The sequence below is a fragment of the Chroicocephalus ridibundus genome, chromosome Z, assembly GCF_963924245.1.
Source record: "Chroicocephalus ridibundus chromosome Z, bChrRid1.1, whole genome shotgun sequence".
Taxonomy (NCBI): Eukaryota; Metazoa; Chordata; class Aves; order Charadriiformes; family Laridae; genus Chroicocephalus; species Chroicocephalus ridibundus.
Genome location: NC_086316.1, coordinates 23,703,927 through 23,728,947, shown reverse-complemented (window position 1 = coordinate 23,728,947; position 25,021 = coordinate 23,703,927). Strand labels below are relative to the sequence as shown.

Here is a 25,021-nt window from a genome sequence, read left to right as displayed (position 1 = left end):
GGGCATTCAGGGTGGTTCATCAGAGAAAACATGCAAGACTTAATTTGCACCTGAGATTGTCATTTCATCCCACCTGAAATACTTTGAACAAAATAGTCTCATTTGATCATCAGACTCACAACTAGGTCTTCCCCAATCATCACCTATGTTATTGCTTACAAAATGGAGTGGTGCAGCGTACAGTCGATTGTCCTGGTTTAGCGCCAGCCAGCAGCTCAGCCCCATGCAGCTGCTCTCTCACTCCCCCCCAGTGGGATGGGGGAGAGAATCGGAAGAAAACTCGTGGGCTGAGATGAAGACAGTTTGATAGTTAAATGCACAAATGAAGCAAAATAAGGAATTAATTCACTCCTTCCCATCAGCAGGCAGGTGTTCATCCGTCTCCAGGAAAGCAGGGCTCCGTCACATGAAAGGGTTTCTTGGGAATACAAATGCCTTCACTCCGAACGTCCCCCTCCTTCCTTCTTCTTCCCCCAACTTTTATTGTTGAGCACCATGTTACATGGTATGGGATATCCCTTGTGGTCAGCTGTCCCGTCTCTGTCCCCTCCCAACTTCTTGTACAGCCCCAGCCTGGGGCAGCGTGAGGAGCAGAAAAGGCCCTGATGCTGTGTAGGCACTGCTCAGCCATTGATAAAGCATCCCTCTGTTATCAACAATGTTTTCATGACATATACAAAACGTAGCCCTATACGAGTTACCATGAAGAAAATTAGCTCTGTCACAGCTCAAACCAGTACATTGATCACATCATGGAATAGTTTGGTATCTGTGATGGGGATTAGCCTACTAATGGTAGCCCTGATGCATCAAACCTTTGCTGGATACCAGTGAAAGTTCACATGGATTTGTAAGCGTGAGTTGATTCAGAGAAGGATGGGTACACTAGCTTACTCTTTATGTGCAATTTTTTAAATTGCAGCAAGCATTGCACTTGGCTAATAATACAAGTAGACATAACATATTCCAGATCTTTTTCATGCAGCTGAGGACTCCTAAGAAATTCGAGTAGCTTTAAGATAAAATGTTGTGTGGGACAATAGGATAGATCCTATCACCTAATAGCTCTCAATTTCTAAGGGACTACTGTTATGTGGCAATTTATTTATTCAGAGGTATGGTGTGAATGCGAAGCCTTTTGCAGAATGCCAGATGTCTAAAACTGGTTACATCACTTAGAATAAAAGCCGGATTAATAAATTTTCCCTGAGAAGAGAGGAGATTTTTTGATTTGTAATTTTATAGGTGAAAAGCAAGAATGGGCAAGAAAATGGCAAGTACAATTTTCTAAATAATCCGATAAATGTGACTATTTTGAACTAAAAAAAAAAAAAGAAAAAGTACTTACCTTTTGCTTTACACATTGTTCTTGCATCTTAAAAGTGTCCTCCTCCACCCAGCTTTGGGAACAGCAGCAATGGCAGTGACACACTATAAATAGTGAATAGCTGAAATGAGCAGTTCATGAATACCTAATAGCCTGAAATTTGTTTGCATAAACCATTCAACAATTATGAAACATATTTGCAGAAATCTGTGTATAAATGAGTCAGGAACAGAAATAACAACCAAATTAGTCAGATAGTTAGACCACAGCATATAATAAGGCCTGTTCTAATGAACATATAACTTGTTTTGAACTCAGACGTAAAATGTATTATTGCAAATGACCAGTGCTGTGCAAGCTATAAGTGCCGTTGGACCCATCCTTCAGCCTTTGGTGACACCACCAAGTTAATGTGGGTGAGCAGTAGAACCCATTTACAAAGGCTTGTGTGTTTTTGGGGAACATGACCTGCATCTGGTCAGTTTTACCACTGAAATCATATATTACAAGATGAAGGGCCTGTTAATCAGATATGTCAGCATGTGATTTATTGTGCTGAAGTCTCTACAACTCCACAAATCATCTCTATCCATCTGATGGTTCGCCTGCAAATGTACTGTGCTTTTTGAGAAATAGAAGTGTTGCTTTTTTGATGGAGTGATTTACATTTAACAGATTAACAGTACTGTCATATGCAGACAGTGCATTTCCCTTTCATTTTTTAAAAGCATATTCTTGTACAAGCCCAGCTAATCTGTGTTTGCAGCCAGCAGGTTTGCGTGTACAAGCAGACTTTTAGGCACATAACAGGACAAATGCAAGCACGTTGATGTAACCTGTACTAGTTCCGTGCAGGTGTGTTCAGTCTGAAGAATAGACATCAATTGAAGAATTATTGCTGCAAATTGCAAGTGTGGACATGTGCACAGAAAATAGTTGCTCTGATAATGAATAGTCTATTTTCTTCACATTAATAATACAAGTTTACTTATGTAGGCTCAAAATAAAAATCCTTAGTAACCTACGGAGTGAAAACTCCCTGCTGGGTTTATGGAAGATACCACAGGGCTGTGCAATTACCGCTGTGCTTTATTGTATTGTTTGATGTGTTCTTCAGGGACCTCATGTTCAGCCTGAATGGAGATAGAGCCAGAATAGTCTGCTAAGCTTAAAATACAAAAAAGATGATTTTGAACTTTTTTTTTTTCTAAAAAGATAATATTAGTCCACTGGGAGTACAAAGTTCCTCCCATACAAAGAAAGAGTTGCTGACCTTGCTGAGAAGGTCAAGCAACATCCCAGCAAGAAGAGCCCCTAAAACATAGGAGGAATTCTTTATTTGAAAAATTCTTATTTTCATTAAAAAAAAAAAAAAAGGTCATGCAAAGAATCAAATCACAGGTGTTAAATAAATGCCCTAGTTGGAACAAAGAAGTACCCTTTCATTCAGAAGGGTCAGCTTTTTTTAATTCTACTTTTACCCACTGTCCACTGCCATGCTGGTTACTGAATTGCACCAGAGTAACTCAGAGACATAGACTGGGTCACATATAAAGCAGCTATTTTCATTTGTTCTGGGATTTTTCCGTCATACCACTTTTTGTATCCCCCAAGATTCTTTATCATTTATGGTGAAAACTGACATCCGTTTCTTGCATTGATATGTAGACCAGCTCAGGTGCATGATTTCAGCAGTACTACTCAGCTTTATAAAGGTGAAGAAGCACATTCAGAAGTCTTCCTTAGTGTGTCTTAATCTTGAAGTCTTGACTGAAAGACATTCTGAGAAGGTTTTCTATGTATGAGCTGGGCAGAAACTCGAATTCCTGTTACCCAGGACATTCTGAAATTAAAAAGCAAAACCTAAAACTGTATAGAAAATATGTACTTCGAATCTTCTTCTTGTGAAGATTTATTTCAGTTCAAGCTTTAAATTCAAGCTCATTTCTTTTTTTCTTGAAACTTTTCAAGAGAACCTGGGTAACCCAGCAGCCCTGTGTGTAGTTGTGACAATTGGGAACACACCTTTTAGACTACCAGGGAATCAGCAGCTCTGCTTGCGAGTAGTCTATATCTGTATAGGTTTTAATATTTCAGTTTAACTGTGGGAAGACACAATAATGGCAAAGTTATAAATGGTAATTAGCTATTGACTCCATAAAATACAGAAAGGGTTAGGCTGCAGAGCAGTTACTTTAGTTGAGATGAACATAAAAATTTTTTCTTGGAAGCACTTTTAATAGAGTGTGGTAGCAAGCCAATAATGATTTGCAGCATGCTCCCTGTAAGTGCAGAGAAATACATGCTCAGAGCCTGACCTCCTGGTTCAATAAAGCATTTGTTGTTCAAATTAGAGGTGTTCATGTGAGTCAATAAGTGGGATATTAAATAAGGAGCTGTGCAGAGCTGTAGTGAACATTCTCCCTGAGGTGGGCAGTGCTGTGAAGCTCTTCCAGAACCATTTGCATGGGCTGCTTCATACCACTTGCCCAGGCACAGTGTTGTCAACCAAGCTGTGTGGTGGTCACGCACTTGGCCAGATGTGCCTCTCCATGTCCACGGGGTCCCGGGGAAGGAGGGCAGCAGAGACTGGACTGGCAGGATGAGGAATGTGCTCTTCTTCTTACTCTCTACTGAGTTTGAGGGGTCTGTACATCTGTTGGCCACCTGTTTTCAGGATGGCACACCATATTCCAAGGCAGCAGCTGGATTAATCTGTTTGCAGTGACAGTTAATTTTATCTCATTTCATTTAATTTGGATAGAAGCAACACTTTCACATATCAAGGGCCTGTAACATTGCTCCACAACACCGTCTCAGGGCATGAAAACATGGAAGAATCTCAGCTTTCATTAAGGATTTTTCCACACTGTTCCTTTGTCAAAATAGTTTGAAATTTATAAATCAGAAATGGATTGATTATAGACCTAGTCCTACCTCCCTGCATGACCATTATGAAATTTCAAAGACGGTGTTCATAGGCACATATCTATAAAATAGATAAATACCTAATTCTAGAGAAGTGAAATAACTGGAGAGACAAAATACTAGGAATAATCCAGGAACAGTTGCTTTTTAATGTAAATACTTTAATATAAATTAAGGAGGTGGATATTTTCATTCGCCCACACTTGCAAATGCTGTCCTAACTTCCTGGGCCTTGGTTGTGTGAAATAACTCTGTTAATGCTGTTGATCCTATGTCTGTCCGTCTGTAAACAGGACATATGACTGCAGTTTTAAGTGCACACAGCATGCTACCATTTGTCTGGTGATCTCGAGTAACACCACAGAGCCAGGCATTCTTCTGCAGTACAGATAGATGTTTTGGTTCAGCGCACTGGGTTCTTGGACTGCCTCTTGCTCCCAAGTTCAGGTCTCTGGATCTTTGCTGCTGCAGGTACTTCGTCTAGGTAGATTAAAGCCAGCATGCAGATGCTTACCTGTGCTACAGTCACAGCTCCTCTTTTGCTTACTAAAGCCTACTGTGGAGCCAAACATGCTTAATTTTACCAAACATTTGTGGTAACAGGCTATTCTGGTTAAATTATCTGAGTTTTAAAATTTGTTACTCTAGCAACATACACTGTAGAGTGAAATGCTGACGGTGATCATATCATATAATTTCTGTCAGGAATATAAGTAGTTGAATTGCTGATACTCCTGCCCAAACTAAAAATAGGCCAAGTTTGGCCGGGATATAAGTAAGTACATTTTGTTGGAAGGAGCTGAAACAAGTGTTGATATAGCTCTATATTTAGTGTAGGAGAAGGTACGAAAATAAAAGTGATAAAACAGGCTGTCTGTAATAAAATGCCATGACTGCATATGCTGCTGCTTTTACTCTGGAACGATTCATATGACTTCTACATGCACGCTTCTGTTGTAAAATCTATCCCGATAGCCATTTTCCAAGATGCTTATAAACACGTAACACTCCTGAGTGTTTCTCTGTGGCTTTTTTGCCATCGCATCTTAGCATCTTGAATTTTTAGGTACCTTTTCCTCATGCCGTCACCCGAGGAAGTATGATGCAAGTCTACTGTTTTGTATCAGGTCAGGAAATGAATGATAGAGGGACTTACTAGAGTAAACGTCTAGGAAAGCAAGAACCTGAAACTGAGTCTCAGTTCACTTTTTTCACCTAATTTGTTGCCACGTGCAAGATGAGAGGTGGCTTCTGTAGTTTCTCAGTTGTAACTACTCAGTGCCAAAAGGAAGCATCTTTAGAGTTTGGACAGCCTCTTCCTTGCTTGTTGCCAGGTATGCTTGATGCGCAAACATTTTCAAAAGTGTAGAAAACAAACTGTAGGTTGTTCAGTTTGTAGTGGTGCTTTTGGATAAGGTAAATTGCTCAGTCTGAACCGCTCTCCTGGGGAAATGACTGTCCATGCAATATTGTACATTATTTTTTCTGATCCCATCTGAGGTGCAAAGTGTATGAAAACAGTCCGGACGTGTATTACTCTCTGAATCATCAAAAGCCCCTTGCTACCCAGCAGTGAGCTTTGGAGCCCCACCACAAAAGTAACCCAGAGCTGAGTAACAGCACTGGTGCCGAGGGGACATTGAAATCGAGTAAGACCATGGGCTGCTGCTCACAGCATTTTAGGAATACTGCACAGGAGACCATTCTTCAAACCTGATGCTCAGTATTTATGTAGCAGGCAAGAGCAAAGAAGCACTTGCATTTGGATTAAAAAGCAATAAATTTTGGAAAGCCTGTGATGGTCGCGGAGCTTAAAGGTTCCTGTGTTTGATTCTAGAGCGGGTGTTTGCCTGTGAAGATTTAGTTATTGGCCATGTTCTTTACCTCCAGTTAGATGTTCAGGTAATGGAATATTTCATTTCTCTCTGATTTTTGCTTTCTGGTGCTTCTCACACACACTGAATCTGTCCAAAGTTGTTTTTTTTTTCTTTCTTTCATTTTGTTTTCTGGCAGAGCCACTAAAAGAGTTTAAATGTCAATGAGTTTCAAGAAATCCCCAAGGGCTGTAGTTCTCCACTCATTTGTACCCCTGTCAGAGCACTGTGGCATTACTAACCTGGAATCATTCCTGATTGACACAAGGGGAGAATCAAATTCTGCCTATCCTGTAGTTCTCAATGTGACTGATACTTGCATTTTGTTGTCACTGGAAAAAATGAAATACTGAGAAGTACATCTCTCCTTTCAGGTGATTTAAAAAAAAAGGGATCATTTTTTAAGCATGTCTCTTCCTCATTAGGAATTTGAAGGTAGTTTTATGTCGTTTTGAAGGTTTATTTATGTATTAGGACTGTTCATTTTCCATATGATGCAAAAAACCAAAACCAAGACTAAGCCCTGTGTTTGATGAAAAGCCTCCGCTAAAAAAAAACACACAAGCTCCCTCAAAACAGTCTGCTTGATGTCATCTGTGTCATCAGTTTGGAAACAGGTAGTGACTTAACTCACTGACTCTCATTCATTTTGTAACCCCCGAGATGAAGAGTGCTGTAGAAGAAATAAGTTTGCAATTGCCATCAGTGGAGGATTTCTCTAGGGTTTGTGAGAATATTTGCAAACCAAATGGTTTCATCATAAATGTATTAATTACCTTAGCAACATAAAATTGTGCATAATTTGCTTCTGAGCATTTTCCTTCTTGCTTGCTTAAGCATTCAAGTTCTGGAAGAGCTGCAGTTGTCTTTTCTGAGTGAAATATTCCCTAGGTCTGCATTCTTGTGAGAAATGATCCGTGTCCCCTAACAGGACATCGATTTTGCTTGGATTGTTAAAGGCTGCAATTTGAGAAGGGAAGGAAAGGGAAGGGCTAATCCTCTCAGAGGTTTAACCAAACAGATAGTCTTTTTCATTAATAGACCTTTAGATATATCTGAAGCAAGTTGGAAGTTAAACCTTATACCCTGTCTGTGGCTTGGGGGTGTTTGACCTGTGCATCACTTTTTTGTTCTAAACAGTATGTTACACTGCTTTGGTGCGCACATCCTATGTGCAGAAACCTTTTTCCAGTACAGCTGCTGAACAGTATGTCAAAAGGAATTTATCCTGGCAGTTCAGTTGGCTCAGTTGGTTCACTTTATCCTGGCATAAACTGAACCAACATAAGTAGCGACAGACAAGGGCAGAACTGGAGGAAAAATAGGAATTTTGCACCTTTTTTCAGTTGCCGTTCCTATATTCTACTTCTTGTGTGACTAACATGCACATTTGTAGTCATGTTGCTAGATGCAGATGTTTTTCTGTTACAGTTGCTGTCTCATCTTAAAGGAAAATTCTCCTTACAGTATATTTGACTTGTGTGTCTCACATCACCTTATTCTCCTAGGAGATCTAGAAATGCTGTTCATACATATTTTCCTGTGATACAGCTAGAAGTTTCTGTGATGAACATAGAAATAAATTCTTCACTTTTTCCCTCCCCACTTTTAACCAGGTAGACAAGAAAATTGTCCGCACAGAAATTGGAGTCCTTCTTCGCCTTTCGCATCCAAACATTGTAAGTTTCACCTTGTTCTTTCAGCCCACCTTTGTTCCTGTGCTTTTTTAAAAGTTCTTTCTGTTCCTGAGAGATGACTGGTGTGGTTCGCCTGTACAGACTTGGGAGAGTCCTGGGTTAAAACTTCAGGTTCTCCTCATGAGCTCATTAGCAGCTCATTATGGAAGACTGTTCAATTATACTTACACTTTAAAAAAAAATATTGCGGTTCTGACAGAGTTGACTGAGAAACTATGCAAAAGGAGTTCTGTAAATAAAAGGAAAGCTTGGTGTTGTCAGCCCTTGGAGGGTGGGGAAGGTCTTGCATTCAGGGACTCAGAAAGGTTGTCAGACAGGTGTTGACAAACACTAATGAAAGCAGCTTCTTGAACTCCTGTGTTATATAGAGGTTGCTGAGGTATGAAGAGTATGAATATAACAAAAAAATATAAAATAGGGAATGCAAAGGAGATAAGGCTAGCGAAAAAAAAAGGATGGGTGGGAGAGAACATGTGCAATAACTTGCTCAACTGCAAGGTAAATGATGCACCCGCTTCAGTTGGTACCATCCTCTGCTTTATTGACTGTGTTGTTTCATGCTGTTGGCCCTGGGATATGCTCAGCAAGAAGACAGATAAGCAAAATGAATCATTTTTGTTATCTTTACCAGATAAAACTGAAGGAGATATTTGAGACCCCTACAGAAATCAGTCTTGTTCTGGAACTGGTCACAGGTGGAGAACTATTTGACAGGTAAGTTACCTGTACACACCTCGTTCAGTACCTTCCCCAAGGATGTTACAGTCCAGATTCCTTCTCTGCACATAATCCCTGTGTTAGTAACTATTGGAATTATTTCATCAGAATGTGGTTTATTCACATGAGTAAATTTCTGCAGGAATTGGCTTAAAAATGTGTCTGGAAATGTGATTATTGTGAAATTTTTTTGAAACGGTACATGAGTTGAAAATAGAGGAAATAGTAAATTCTGAAGAGCACACAGTATTGAAGGAAGGTGCTCAGCAGGTGCATAGCATCAGAGTGGACTAGAGCAGACAAAAGCAAGGACGACCTGGCAAAATTGCATTGACACATCATCATAAAATATGGTAGGTGGCAATCAGCCTGCCAGGAGGGTAGTATTATTTCAAATATGAAATTGGTGAGCAGAACACGAAGAAAAAAATTATCTTTGGTAATCTTTGTATTTATAAAATCTCTGGTTTTGTTACAAAGGTTCTGCAAAACAACTATTGAGTTCTGAAGGTATTGTTTATAAGGCTGCACGTGCTTGTGGTGTAGGTGCATATGCATAAAGCAAAATAATTCTGCAACAGTGCTGGGGTGATATTTTACTGGTAGGGATTTGTTTTTTCAGAGCAAGCAAAGATACAAAAAGCATTCGATACTGGTTTGAGTAAACCAATTAATTCACTGGCATTGGTGATTTGCAGCTCACGTAAGGACAGGTTATTTGATCTTCCTTCTTCTGTAATTAAAGTTTAGTACTTTAGAGGACTGTTATACACATACACATCAAGGACTCAGTCTGAAAGTATCTTTAACTTGAAAAAACAAAAGCATACTTTTTTTTTGTACTGCGGTCGTAGCTACAACCTTGAGATGAACTCTTTCTGAACAAAAACAACAAAAGCAACCCCTCCTGAAACATCTTTAGTTCGACAGAAGAAAGGTGCATACTCTCTGAAGACTCAGCCAAAGCAATCAGGAGAAATGTGCTGCAAGTCAGACAACCAGCGAGAGCCCAGTCCTGAGCTAGAGAGGACCCTGCGCAAGTTGCCTTACCTTTCACGTAGCCCTTTATATTTCTACGTGGTTTCAGACTGGGAGGTTTTCAGGCAGGCTGGATACTCTGCAGTAGTCTTTGAGAAGAGTTTGCAAAGGGAAAACACAAATATGCCACTGAAATTGTTGGTTCCTGAGCAGGAACCATCTGTGTGGTAGAAGAACTGAAGACGAAAGACTTCATGGGATCCAGGATGGAGAACTGCATTATTTGGTGGAACTAGGATTTAATATTACGACATTTTCAACATTCTGTAATCTGTACTCAGCAGTGATTATCGGATCTGAGCTCTCAGATTGATTTTTCCCAAAAATTGTATGCTTAATCCAGTAGTTTGGCTAGGACAAGCTGTCTGTCATTGCCTGATGAGAAGCAAAGCTGTTTAGCCACTTAATAGAATTGCGGTGCCCCCTTGTGATGCCACGAATGAGCATTAATACTATGGAGGTCTTCTGAATTCAGCATCCTCCTTTTCTCCACATACAACAGAACTGGAAACTTTGACAATACAGTCTGCTCTGATCTGTGATTTGGAAAAAAAAGACCCAAGCAATGAAACAAAAAACATAAAGAGCTATTTTCGGCTGTTAAGCTAGCAATAGGAGTATTACTTCACTCTTCGACCTTAAACCAAAAATAATTTAATGGAAATGTGCAGCCAAGATGTTTTGCGCTAGTCACTCCAATTCAGCATTATCTCTCCCTTTCCTCTCTTTCAGCTGGGCTGAAGGATTAACACTTGTGTTCTTCTATACAATGGCTGCCCTCTGAGTTTTAGTGAGGGCAGATCTAGCTTTCTGCCTTTGGGCAGACTTCCCCCCTCATGCTTAATCTTTTCAATCCATACCTCTTTTTACCATGCATGAAGGAAATGTCCTGACTTACAGAGAGGCCTTGTGCACTGTTTCCTCTTCGCTTGCATGACTCCCGTCCCAGGAGAAACCAAAATGACCCTGGAAAATCTCCTGCTGGGCAATGGGGTTGTGCCAGATGTGGGGGGAGAGATGTGACCGTGTCTTGAGATCCACCCTACAGTTGTCCTCGAGACAAGACCCTGTACAGAGAGTGTGTGGGCAAGCAGGACCCCAGCGTGGCCAGGGACCACCCCAAGGGTTTGGAGGACCTTATGTGCTTGCTGCGCAGCTACGTGACTTTGTAAACCACTGTCCATACACAGGCAGCAAATCAACTTCTGTACTCTGGAGGAGTTGCTCTTATGCCTCTTCCAAATTCTCTGTCAGCAAATGATATGACTAGATCTGTTACACAAACGCATCTGTTCTTACTGTAAACATCTTCATTGCTGTTACTGTTACTGATAATTTTGGTAATGTGCCAGTAGTTTTTATACCAACTCTTTTATTGCTCTAGTTTTCTGCCATCCCAGATGTCCGATCTTATTTTGAACAGCATTTGAGCTGCAGATGAGTAAGTTCTTTTACGTACACATTCCCCTTATCATGAAGATGATTTTATAAATACCCAAGATTCAATTAGTTTTCTAGAATCCTATTAGTATTGTTGATGTGCTGCTGGTTTCATGCCAGTCTAACATAAAAGTTCTGGGCAATAAATTTTTTCACTTCTTTCGCCATATTTAATATTTCTGTTAAGTCATCCACGTTATTGCTAAAATGAACTTTCATTATGATAATTATGCAGTTATGTTACCCAAAATAAGATAAATTTAAACAAAAGTATCAGTTACACACATCTGAATTAATACAGCTGAAAACAGTGTGGTTTTGGTTGTTTTTAAAAAGAAATCTGTTTCCCAGACTTCATAAATTACATAGTAGATCATACCCTGACATACAATATTGTGCCATCCCAAACACGACAAACATAACTCTACACTAAATTGGAGAAGTTTGTTTAAATTAGAATATTTATTGCCAGTTTGCATGATAGTTTTTGCCAACCCAGTAAGTGTGCAGTGACAAAGAGCTTTTGAAGTAAGACAGACAGATGGATGACCTGACCAAGTCAGAGAGAAAACTGCAATAAATCTAAATTAACTGATATTCTAGTTCTTACCAGATGCTGTGTCTCCAGCCCAGTGCAGACACATGACTGACATTTGCTTGGCCCTCCTCTTTCATGTACTCTTGCAATATTCTTTTTGGAGTACTGCGTCCAGCTTTGGAGTCCTCAGCACAAGAAGGATGTGAATCTGTTGGAGAGGATCCAGAAGACGGCCACAAAGATGATCAAGGGCTGGAGCACCTCTCCTGTGAAGACAATCTGAGAGAACTGGGGTTGTTCAGTCTGAAAAAGTGAAGGCTCCAGGGAGACCTTATAGCAGCCATCCAGTATCTGAAGGAGGCCTACAAGAAAGCTGGAGAGGGACTTTTTATAAGGACATGTAGTGATAGGATGAGGGGTAATGGCCTCAAACTGGAAGAGAGTAGATTCAGGTTGGATATCAGGAAGAAATTTTTCACTATGAAGGGTGGTGAGGCACTGGAACAGGTTGATCAGAGAAGTTACGGATGCCTCATCCCTGGAGGTGTTCAAGGCCAGGCTGGATGGGGCTTTGAGCAGCCTGGCCTGGTGGGAGGTGTCCCTGCCCATGGCAGGGGGGTTGGAACTAGATGATCTTTAAGGTCGCTTCCAACCTAAACCATTCTGTGATTCTTTGACTCATTCCTGAATGTTTAAAACAGACATGCATGGTTGAAGTTCATTTAAACCAGCAGTGTTTTGACAAAGTCCTGAGCTACACCCTCTGGTATGGCTCTTGAGTGTCCCAGCAGTGATATGCCCAACAGCAGGTGGATGTGTTTCCCATGCTGCCATGACACTGGGGGCAGGCTGCTGTCACACCGGTCCTCACCATGGCAGGAGCTAGGTGAAAAACAAAAACCCGAAATCAGCACAGCAGATCAAATGCGTGGCAGGGTGATCACTCGATAACATTTGAACAGTCTCTAGAGGACTGTGTTTCCACTGCACACCTTTTATGTGAGAAGTTTGAGTGATGGAAAGACATGATGAAATTTGGTTTTATTAGGTTTTTGGGTGACATCATATTGTGCATACAGAATAAAATAATAAACCATATGTGGGTACTTTTAAAAGGCAGATTTATAATCAGAAAGCTTCTCTCAATTTCAGCTCTTCTCCATTTAGCAGGAGAAAGATAGAGATGGAGTTGATGGAATTAACCCTCTAGTGGTTTCAAATAGATGGGACTGAATTTGAGCTCAAATAAATGGAATCAAAAGTTTTAATATGAATTGAAGATCACAGTGGAAAAAAAGAGTTTAAATGCAGTGACCGTAAGAGAATGTAGAATAAATTAACACCACAAAAATTGATGTGGTTTTCCTGGAAAAAAAATTGACTCATCTCATTTATGTAGACAAAACATTTGCCAAACTACTTGCTTTTTTAATACATTTTTATTAGTAATCAGTAAACCTTAGACTGTTCAAAGATTTGATTAGATAAGTAGCCAGTGGTCTCACATTTTTGTGTTAACCCCTTTGATTATTACTCTTCAGTTTTCTTTATAGTTCTTCCCTTTTGGAATAATTATGACTCTTCTTAAGCTTGATTTAGTTTAGTTATATTTTTCTTATTGCCTCTTCCTTTGCCTTCTGTCCCTTCATCACTCTTTACTTCAATGCAATTTCTTGGTACTGTTAACTTTGACTTTCTTTACTGTCACGTGGTGTATTTCATTAGATTCTTGGACACATTGTTGACCTGGCTTTGCTTCTAACAATTAACCTCTTTATTGTTACAGGCAGTAATAAGTCTTGCAGTGCAGTAAAGTCTGATACATGTCTTTTATGGGCTCATTTTTTTTTTAAGTTGGTCTTTTCCATTCAGATTTTATTCATATCTATTGCCTTTCAGCTGAATCACCAATATATCACTCTTCCAAATACTAATTTCAGCAAAAAATGTCAACTCTACTTCATTTTAGTCAGAATACCTGCAGATTGATCAGAATAGTTTTTGTTAGACTCTTTCTTTTTTCAGATTCAAATGATAATGTCAATCCATACGTTCTCCTTGTCTGTACTTTGACTTCTTGACCACAAACTCTTCTTTTTGTTCCTCCATCTTATTATTAAGTGCGCCAAACATTGTCTAAAAATACCGCTTATGTCTGAGAGTCTCTTGACTCACTTCCATTTCAGATTTCATGTGATTTCCTCTGAAGTATAGATTCAAGCTGATACTGTCTTCTTTTATGGATTGTACATTAACAAAAATATGAATTACTTGTTCTAAAGAACCTGCCTTTTTAAGAGATGTGGGAATGATTGCCTTTTACGGACAAAATTTCCTGAAGCCTTTCCAGGCTTCAGGCACACCTTGTTTCTGCTTACGGAAGTTAGAATTACTAAGGGACATCAAAAAGAGGCAAGGACTCAATCATCAGTCGCTAAAGTGGGGCTTTTTTATAAACTAGTGGCATCTTTCATTTGTTTCTGAGCTCTGGTCTCATTATGCAGTTGCGGTCTGTCTTCTGAAAGGGGTGAGAGCAGTCCTTTGGACTCTCTATTTCACATCAGCAAGTAACAGTCCCTGACTCAGGACCAGCAAAACACCAAAGAGTTCTGACTTGACTACACCAACTGTGCCCTATTCTCTGAAATGAGAAGACAACACACAAATTAGCTCTGGTAAAAGTGCTCCTTGATGTCATAATAGCTCATTCAGCGTCTCAATTTCAGCTGCAGTAATGATAAAAACCAGTAATTTAAGAATAAAGATGTGTATGTTAATGCTCATTTGTAGCCTTTCCAATGTAATTTGGTATTGCCTTCATGTACAGAGTTGTAATAATGCCTTTACACTTTTTTGTGGTCAGCGCCTTATTTTCTGTCACTGGACAAAATTACTTTAAGTCAGTCAGTATCTACCGGCTACAACATTCTCTTCAAGATGAAAGATACAAATGATTTTTTGTAAATGTTTGTGCATAAGATACTACTTACGGTGTGGTCAAGTATGCACTTGGAATTAGGTGAAACACCAGGCGCCAGAGGGAACACGCTTACAGCTTTGTAAGTGACTGAACAACTCAAGCAATGATGATCGTGCAGTTGTAATACTGTCTGGCGTCCTGCCACTCTCTAAATGTGAACTGATGTGACATTAAAGCTTGCCTGATTCTTAACCCCACTGTGGAAGGCTTTTCACTTAAAACATTTTCATTTAAAATGTCCTCTTGCCTTTTTTTTGTTCTTGCTTGAGGTAACGCAGGAATTGTTAGCATGGGTTTGTCCTAGTTGGGACCAGCCTGTACGCTGCTAGCCCACTCTGGGAACTGGGCAAGCCTTTTGGAGGTAGGACACATCTGTGCCTGTGAAGCTTTTTCATTTGTTAGGTATTGTTAATACCAAGACTTCTTGTGATTAGAGCATCTCTGACACACGTATTCTCAGTTTTCTGCCACAGCCGCACTGCAGTAATATAGACATACATGGTCTGGATGCCCGACAAACTAGGAGAGACATGTCTGTTAAATTAATCAGGAAACTGATCAAGCCCTTAGCTGATTTCCTCAATTGTTAACAAATTTAGCTTTCACATTTGTTTGAAATGAAGAGGGGTTTTAACAGCTCTGTTCAGGTGACAAGTTGAGGTCTATATACCTACAACCTATATAGCTGTAGCCTAAATATTTGTATACAGGAAGTCTCTGACTGACCCACGAACTAATGGTGTATTTATGCCTTGATTCAACACCTTTCCTGAAATTATAAAGTCACTTAGGATGTGAGTGCTTTGTACATTTTGTTTCGCATTGCTTTTTCTGTGTACATTATGACAAGAGCATGAAGGGAAGCAAAAATGTTTTAGGGCAAAGTACAGTAATCCTAGTACTCAAAGTACCAAAATGCTTGTCCTAAACAATAATTATGATGTTTTTTTGATGAAAGCCTGAAAGCAAATCCTTTTCAAATAATGTACTTCTCAGTTCAAAGTCGAGCTTTAGCTGCTGGAGTAAAGAATGATCATACATCCATATACTGTAAGAGGTGCCAAGGCACAAAAGGCGGACTGGAATAGATGAACCTGAGATAATCCTGAACTGGATAATGATAATGTGAATAGTCCTGCGAATTGTGACATAGAGGGATATAAGCACAACGTATGTTATGCAGGCAGTCCCCAAGTTTCAGAATTTGGTGGCCGTTTGTTTCACTCTTATTGGGCAGTAAGCGATGTGCCAGAGTGAGCGTGGGGGCAATGTGTTTAAAACATCATGGCAGCTACAGCTGGTTTGGCATGGAGGGCTGGAGCAGGCAGGTTCAGGCAGTATCCTTCAGCCATCCTTGGGGGATCCAGGGTTTTGAGTTTTGTTTTTTAAACACCTCTGTAATCTCCTTTTGTAGGCTCTTCCAGTGGCTCTTCCAGCCTGGTAATTAGATCCAGCTTCAATACAGGGAAAAACTTCCTTTCTGCAAATTTGGCCAAAATCAGTTTGCCTTGACCCCAGCAGGTAGAGAGGAGGTGATTACTTCCTTCTTTGTAGGAAATTTTCATGCAGTGGAGGACTGCAGAAAGCTATGAATTTCGCAGTCCCTGCAATCTTTCGTCCCTGGTCATGTTTCCTACGTCTCAATTACTGTCTGTTGGACTTCCTCCACATTCCCACATCTTTCTTATAATGTAGTGGGACTCTTAGCTAGACAAAGAAATCCAACGAAAGCCTCACCGGTTCTTGGCAGGGCGGCTTCATCAGTGCCTCCAGTGCTGCTCTTTCCCACTCCCCAGGCCACTGCCTCCTTTGCCAGCTGCCGGTGATCCTTCTCTTTGCGCCCTTGCTATTCCTCACCAGACAGGAGCTGTGAGGTGCTGAAATACCTCAGTTTTTCACGTTGCCTCGCACAATCAGTTACACCAATGCTTTTGTTTGAGAGAGAAGTTGGAGCTGCTAGTTCGTGGGCACTGTGGTTTCACAGCCTCTAGAAACAAAGACTATTATTTTTAAAAAAGTCTATTGAAATTAAGCTCCTGAAAGATGAACCTGTCTTTTTGAAAATGGTGGGCACTGAACTGTTCTTACTAATTTCACTGCAGACACCTGGGTGATTGCTACTTTTGAAGCTGTAGCCATTTATTTAGTCTTTCCCAGGCTTTTAATCTATAATTCCTGATTTTCCTACAAGATTTTTCTGGTTCTGTGGGTGTTACAGAAATGCTGAGTAGGAAGTAGAAAGAAAGTTAGAGAGGGGAAAACAAATCGTAGAATGAGATATAAGAAATATGCAATCTTTCTCTAAATTCCCCTGCATGCCACATTCATCAGAAACTGCCTCGTACTTAGTAACAATGGAGGGAAAATAGTTTTCCTGAATGACTGCAATGCTACATTTCATTTCTAAACGAGGTATTGAAGAAAAATGTCTAGTTTGTTTGACTTCGAGTCAGATGCAAACCCAGTTCTGTATTCCCCATTATCCTTCTTCAGATCATGGGCAGGCAGTTTGAGTCATTAGTGACAGTAACAGCTAGTCTGCACTGAACTAGAAAATGGTTGTAAAATAAGGGAGAATCAGCAAACTGAATCAGAGCTACCTTTTAATGCATATTACTCATCAATGCTGTAGTATGGAAAATACATAAATATTTAGAGAAACCTTACTTTTTAACGAAACAAATACATCCAAGCAACAAGGAATTGGAATCACCTCAGTACAGGTATCAGCCAATAGATCTGTGAATCATCCATTGAGAAAGTGTTCCTTGTGGAAACATTTTTGCTGTTGAATAGAGTGATGTCATTTTCTTTCCCTGTGCCTGCTAATTTTCAGTCTCACTGTACCTTGTAGAAATATTTTAATTTCATTTTAATGAAATATAAGAGTTTACATAAGACTTAAGTAAATATGTACAGAAAAATCTCCATGACAACCAAACAATTTTAGATAAATTAACATTTATTATACAGAACCAAATATTTTAAAAAATTGTTAGCACATGCTGGCATTGGAACAGATCTTGTATTTATATGGGCCTGAGACTGTACGTGATATAACAGGATGCAGCCCACAGGTAAGGTGTGATACAAGAATTTCTGGTAAAACTTCTAGCTAGAGGCAGAATGGAAATGACCCTAAAAACAGTGATGTCTTTTTTGATACTGTGATATTTATAAAGAATGATCTAAAAAGCAAACACAGAAATAGCATGAAGAAAGTAAAGAGAAACAATGTTGGAAACTGATGAAGTAATAAAAAATTTTACTGTTTGGATGTCTAAATAGATTTAGCAAGCCTTTTGCAAGCTGCATGATATGTTTCTAGATTCACTTAATACTGAAATGCAACCAACTCCACAGTGTGGAGAAATAGTATTTGTAGTAGCAATATTAACTGATGGCTAGATATTGCAAATCTTAGAGTAACTGTTTAGATTGATCAGCATAAAACCAGTCTGAGTTAAGGGAAGCAGGAAACAGACTTCACCTGCTCAGATTTCAGGCGAGGCTGGAGGATGGGTAGGGTGGCCCATGTGGGAGGGAAGCAGGGAAGTAAAGCTAAAAATAGGGGAACTAGGCCATTTAGAGTGTGGGGGAGGAAAAAGTAAGTTTGTTAAAGTGGGTAAGATTTCAGATTTTCTTGATTACAAGGAGCCAGGCAGAACAGCTTGTGTTTAAAATTGCAGGAATAGTCATAGCACTGGATTCCCATACCCAAGAAAAACAAAAGAGAAAGAGACTTTGGTTTCAGGGTCAGGGAGCTGGTAAAGTACCCATTTCTTGCATCATTTGGTTCCTCTTCCATGTTGCCTCTTTCGCCCCCTGGCACTCTCGATTACAAGTTTCAGGAGCTGTTGCTGTGCACGGCTTAGAGTGGCTCTGCCCGGGGAAGGATGTACAACTGACTGCCAATCAAGTCATGCAATCAATCAATTAATCAAGTGTGTGCCATCAGTGACTATCCCAGTCTAGCATCCCCTGGCAATGAACGAGCTTGTTCACAGCGGGTTGCTGGGTGTGTTTGATTCTTTGTTTTGATTCTTTTTTTACCACTGCAGCTGTACAAGTGTTGTTTCTTTTGCTGGATTTGGAAAGATCTGGCCCTCTCTTTGTTACTTATTGGAAAGTCAAACCCGAAGCCTAGTCCTTTCCTTTTGTGATGAAATGTTCACTTGTTTGTTTTTGTAGAAGATTGATTGTTTCCACTTGCTGCCTAACGTGCTTGTCATTAATCCCCAGATACATGTATTCCAGTCAACTGTAAAATTGTATGTCAATATAATTTTAATACTGCTCTGAAAATTGATTCTAAAATGACACGTTGGGATTACCTATCTCTTTCGCATTGATTTTCAGATCAAAAGTATTTAGTTTAGCAGGACTGCGCTCTTCCTTTTATTTTTTTCCTACCAGTAATAAAGTTTCTGCAGAGCAAGTGTGGCCACTACCTACCTCCCTTTACTGTGATATCCCACTGCTTTCACTGGCTTCATACAGATGTAGTGAATTGAAGCATAGCTCCAAGTCCTAAGAACATCCCAAAAGCAGTAAAATCGAGCACATGGTCTTCTCAAATTACACTGCAGGCTGCAGAAATATGATGGACGCTGGTAAGAATTTATGCATCTACTGATGATTATTCATCTCTGACGAAGATGTGCATAATGGAAACACTGTAAGCAACATGGCAAGTCTCTACCACTTCTGTGGCAGAGAAAGGCTACACTGAAAACCATCTGCAAAACTAAAGGATTTATGTTGCCAGAAAACTTGCAGTACTCAGAGGGCGCAGAAGTGCTGGGTGGAAGCTGGCAAGCATTACTGCAAATTATTAAACACGCGTGTTTGACGATCACATGGAAGCTGCCAGATTTCAACTACCCATTGAGTATAAGAGAGCACGCATCACAAGAAATACATTATACCATTTCCACAGGCTTGCTGGGCGGTGTGACGCTAAGGGTGGTTTCACTCAGTACTAAATTTTTTATAGCTCCGTCACTCGGCAGCCCAAGGCTTCTCCACCTCTGAGCTTCAGCAGCAGCTTTGGTGGGGCGGCCGTGGGCTCTGGTTGGGGATGCGCAGTGGGGTGGGCTCTGCCGGGTGACCGGACCCAGCAGACAGGCAGGGACGCGTCTCGGCACCATGGGGAGCACCACTGGCTCTTCCCAGTGGGCATCTTCATCTCCGGTGGCAGTGGGAAGGAACTTCCCTGCTTCTCTTTCTATAAAGAGGTGAATTTGTCCCAAATAGGTTCACGTGTGCTTGGAAAGACAAGATTAAATCAGATGGTGTTTTGGGAGACATGTAGCTTGGTGTCCATGACTGCATGCTCTGTTAGATGTGCGTCTCGCCATGTGCAAGTGTAAACAACTGAATCTGCGTATTTCAACAAATGCGTACACACAAGCATGAAAAAGTGATTCTACGATCACTTAGAATACGAATCTTAATTCTTCACATCACGTCACATCACATTTTTGCTTGCTTGAGAATGTCATCCTGGATTTGAAGCACTGTCTTGGAATTTCCTGGATGTTTGCAACACCAAATTCAGTGTTTTTTCAAGCTTTTTTGTTCTTTGACTTTAAGCATTTCTGTATCCCTTCTTCTGGATTCCCTGCTGTCTTCCTCACAGTTTTTCACTCAGCTCTCTTTTGGTCTACGTGGCTTTTTCATTTGCATATCAAAGGGAGTATTTAATTAGTTCCTTATTGTTGCTGTTCTTGTCTTTATGTCCTCTCAACAAAGGTTTAATCTTTTTTCATCCATGCTTTTCTTAAAGATCATTCTATAAACTAGGTATAAATAATTGGTTTTCCTTCCACAATAACAAAATAAGACATTTCTGCAGGTTTCTTTCCCATTATGGAAAAAAGGGCAATGAGTCATTGTTAATCTGCAGACTGAAATTGAAAAATCTTTGTAAAGAAGCTTCATTGGTCCCAGGTAGGAGTGTTGTTATAATAAAGCAAACTGGCACACCTACCATTTGTCTTATGAAAACTCTTGCAGGGAGGATGCAAAAAATAGATATGCAAACGATCCCTCAGCATTATTGCAGGACCTAAACTACAGGATAATCTTCTTTCAGTACTCTTCCTTCCTGCCTAATAGCCAGGTTGTAGTGTTAAAACAGAGTGCCCTTAGAAATAAATTTTCGTCTTTAGCAAGAAGTATGTCTTTTTCCATTTATTGCTGTTACAGAAGATTAGGTTTCCTACTTGCTAGATTATTATTAATTAAGAATTAGATTTGTATTCTGAATAAGTCAGATTCTAGACTTCTGAAAAACTAGAAAGTTAACTGCATGTGACATAAGCTGTAATTGGCTTTGCCAGTGCATGTTATTCACATGCAACATCAGCAGATGAGTCATGTGCGTTGCAGAATAACTCTACAGTTGTTTTTTATTGCTCTCCTGAAATATGGGGCCACACTTCATTACATTTATTTATTGTAAAGCACAAATTCACAATGGCTTCATCCTCAGTGTCTATGCACTGCTTCTGTTACATGTTTAATGTAAATAATGAGAGCAGTATACCGTCCTTACCAACATACAGTTGTCTAAGTTAGGGTGGGCTGGTTTTTACATGCCATGGTCAATAGGGCAGTCTTGAGCATCTCTTTGATTTCTCTTGTTTCCAGCAGTCAGGTAATTGGTGGCTTTCTTTCCTGCGTTGCCTCTCGGGCATCAACAGGACCCTGTGAACCTCATCTTTTCTTTGATTTTGTTGAGTGGAGGAAAATACAAAGAAGTTCAGTATTTAAGAGCATTTAAGAGATGTCCTTTTCCGCCCCCCAGGTTTATCTGTTTGAAAAAGAAAGGATAGAACAAATACTGGGTTACCGTACTGTAAAATTAGAAATTTGATGGACGAAGGGAGAAACGTAAATTGAATTGTAACTCTACTGACGCATATTGCTCTGATCTTAGTCACATATATTGGAAAATCAGAGAATTTCAAATCCTGTTGAAACCGTAAAACCTTCTGCCTCACGCATTTCTGAGGTCAAGTGCACAAGGTCAGGCTCAAGGCATGGGGCAGGGTGGCCTGTTCCTGCCTGAGTGATGGTGGAATTAAATACAGCGCACTCGGAGCTTGCCCTACGTGGAGCACCTCCCCAGCAGCAGCCCCGCGATGCCTTTTCCTGTGGTGCATTCTGGAATATATTCTAAGACGTATGGCAGTTTGAAAGCAGATGCTCAAACTAGCACAGCAGACTTTTTGGTTTTACTAACTGGTCACCGAATTTGAAATTTTGTTATGATCTCCTGTGACCTACTGAAGATTGTAAGCTTGACAGAATGAATGTAAGCTTGACAGAATGTCTTTAATACATGGAATCCTGTAAACGGACAGTGTTTTACTCTGTCTCTTGTGCCATGGTCAGAAGAGCAAGTGAGCACCCAAAACACCAGCAGGGAAGGCAGAAGGTGGGATGAGGGCGAGGTCTGTATTCTCAGAAATGCTTGTGAATGCTACAGACAGGAACCTGCTGGCTGACACTAAATACTTTATTGGAATTAAAAAGGAGGAGGAAGCCAAACCAGTAGCTTTGGGGGAACAAAGACCCAAGCAAGAAGGGTCAGTGGGGCTCAGGTCTCCCATGGTGATCTACCGGAGTAGGATGATTCAGCCTAAAATAGCTAAGGAAGAATCTTACTTTCAAGCATAATGTAGCATTTTATTGTTTAATTTATGATTTTTCATAACCTCTTTCCTAAACTTGCGGCTAAAAGCCTAACATAATGTTCCATTGAGTAAAATTTCCTTTGTTTTACCCTTGTGGTGGTAAGTTCAAGTAAAGCTCTCCCTGATGGTTTAAACAGATGACCAAAGCGGAGGAAGGGCTGGAAGTACAAAAATGCAAAGAAGGTAAAGCAGTGCATATGGGATGGTAGCTGAAGGGCTACCAGAAAAAAAAACCAACAAAACTTCTAGAAATAAGGACAAATAATGCAGCCAAGAAATCATGGTGAAATAGAAGAACTCCTGCTTGAGAGGGATTGCTTACTGTTACTGATGCCGCATGAATAGACTTAGTTATTCATGAACACAATGGCTGTTAAGGTAAAGTCATTGCAGCTGGTTTGGAATATCCCTGTACAGGCTATTTTCCGCAGTGCCATGCTTGTTACATCTGTTTCTGGTGGATTATTATTTTTGCATTGTTTCCTACTCCGCTTAATCTTCTAATGAATAAGCAGTAATGCTTTTCATATGTACATTAGTCCACACCTTTCCTGTCAGCTTTTGTAAAGCTGTAAGAAGTTGAATTGATGGTAGCTCAATGTGAGTATGTTATTTTGGAGAAGTGATTCAAAGATCCTACAAAACAGAGGAAATGGGGAGAAAGAAGTATACCCTTCTTGTGACAGGCAGAGTCTGTTTCTGGACCCTGGGGCAAAAGTCTTTCCAGCAACTTTTGACTTCAGACATTACAGGCTTCTTGCTCTCCTGCTTCATGGGGCTTTTAGAGCATTGTTTGGTCAAACTGGCTTGTGTGCTTGCAGGAGGTCATTTTATAAAATATCTCGTAGGCACCACAGGTTCTGTTTCTAGACAGCATCTGTCTGTATTTTCTTGAGTTTTGAAAAGTGAATATTGTAAAAAAATCAAAATGTTGGGTCAAAGAACTGACCTTTAAGTTAAATCTCTGAGGGAGAGTTACTGTAGTTCACAAATACACTGTGTAGTTATATACAGTAGTAAAGACTGTTGGGTGTCTTAAATGGAGCTTTAGTATGTGTTAATGATAGATCCTTCTTTTATTAACTTCTTATATGTCATTGTGCAAATCTGTATCTTTTGCTGACTCTGTTTAGCTGAACTATGTATTTATATAACGTTTCATTCTGTAATAGCAGTTCTTGGAGAACGTGTGGTGCAAATCCTGAGTCAGTCCCCAGGCCCTGTGCCACTGCTGGTCATCTTCCAAAAGAGTTGCAGTAGCACAGCTGGGCTATGGGAGGCCAACTCAGAAATCTGTGTTAACACTCTCTGCCCTTTCTGTGCAGCGCAGCATACAACATGTTGAAATACACCACTTCAGAACATTATCTTAACACAGAAAAGTATTGTCTTTCTTAATGTTTTTATCATGATAAGGTTCCAGGGAGATAACAGTGTTAAAGAAGGAAGTTGAGGTTTTGTTTGTTTTTACAAGGTTCAACTGATGCAAAAGCAAAGGGAGAAAGAAACCCAAATTTTCAGGATCTTCGGAACTCATAAATGCTGCCAAACTGACCATAAGGTGCACATGGTCAGCATATTTACAAAATCAAGCTATTACGTGTCAGGTATAGAAAATAAATATGGCCTACTGGCTATTTACATTAAGAAGAAAAAAACTCAGTTTTAATGAAATTGTGTTTCTTTAACTACAGAGCCCCCAGTTTTCTACTGATGGGGGAAAAAAGAAAATTGTTCATCCCGTTATGCTTGGGGGATAATTTGAAGCTAGTAAATTTTTACACCAATCCTTTCACTTGAATAATTCAGATCTGTGTGTGCATAGCACAGTGCTTTTGTTTATAACTAAATAAATAAATAAGGGCGGGGGGAAGCTTAAGTTATATGTAAAAGCAAAAAAGCAGTTCCTAAAGGATACCTAGTTTTATCTGAGAGTAATTCAAGATTCCCTGAATTTTAGAAAATTCCAGAACCTTTCAACTGGATGTGTATATATTATGAGCTTCTGACCTAGTTGATATTTTATCTCCAGGTTTTCATTTAACTGGGAATCAAAGGTAACTTAAATTGCAAAAGGGTTATTTTCTATTCTTTAGGGGGGAACTCCAGAGTCCTGGTCATATTTAAATTTGATTGTTTTCTAGCTCATTTTTGAAAAGAAGCTTTTGCTGGCACAGTTTATTTACCTTAATGCATAATCCTGAATACAATTTCTCTTGTTGCTTTTTCTGTAGGATTGTGGAAAAGGGTTACTACAGTGAACGAGATGCTGCTGATGCTGTTAAACAAATCCTGGAGGCAGTTGCTGTGAGTATTACCTGCCATCACGTGCTCAGCACCAAATCTTTCACCTGTAATGGGTCAATAAATACTTACGTGTGAAAGAAGTAGAGTTCAATGGAGGCAGTCCACACAACTTCCCTCCTATAATTAATTTTGTATTGATTTTTTTTAAGGTAGTGGCACTTTGAAGGGCAAGAAGTGACTTTGGATGGCAGGTAGCAATACATTTAATGCTCTAAGTGATCTGTTACGGTGGAGCGCGTGCTCTGTCCAGTCTCAGAAACCTGTGGAGCCCCAAAAGTAATTTGAGATCAGTGGCACTTGTGTAGTCCCTCGTTCATTTTCTGTGGAGTATGTCACCGTAATTTATTTGGAACCTTAAACAAAAGAGAGTGCATTACTTTTCCTCTCAACTTAAAAGGATAATAGATTGGCAGAACATGTTAGCTGGTGTAAAGAGTTAGAAGAATTTGAGTCAGAGACTGCTGCAGAATAT

General features: G+C 39.9%; 1 protein-coding gene across 1 annotated transcript in view; it reads left to right on the top strand.

Moving 5' to 3' along the window:
* Positions 1-25,021, top strand: part of CAMK4 (calcium/calmodulin dependent protein kinase IV) — a 171,551-nt gene that overhangs the window by 88,215 nt on the left and 58,315 nt on the right. Inside the window, exons 3-5 of the mRNA XM_063321431.1 lie at positions 7,746-7,808; positions 8,458-8,540; positions 24,477-24,549. Of these exons, the coding sequence (XP_063177501.1) occupies positions 7,746-7,808; positions 8,458-8,540; positions 24,477-24,549 (219 nt within the window). The remainder of the gene's footprint in view (positions 1-7,745; positions 7,809-8,457; positions 8,541-24,476; positions 24,550-25,021) is intronic.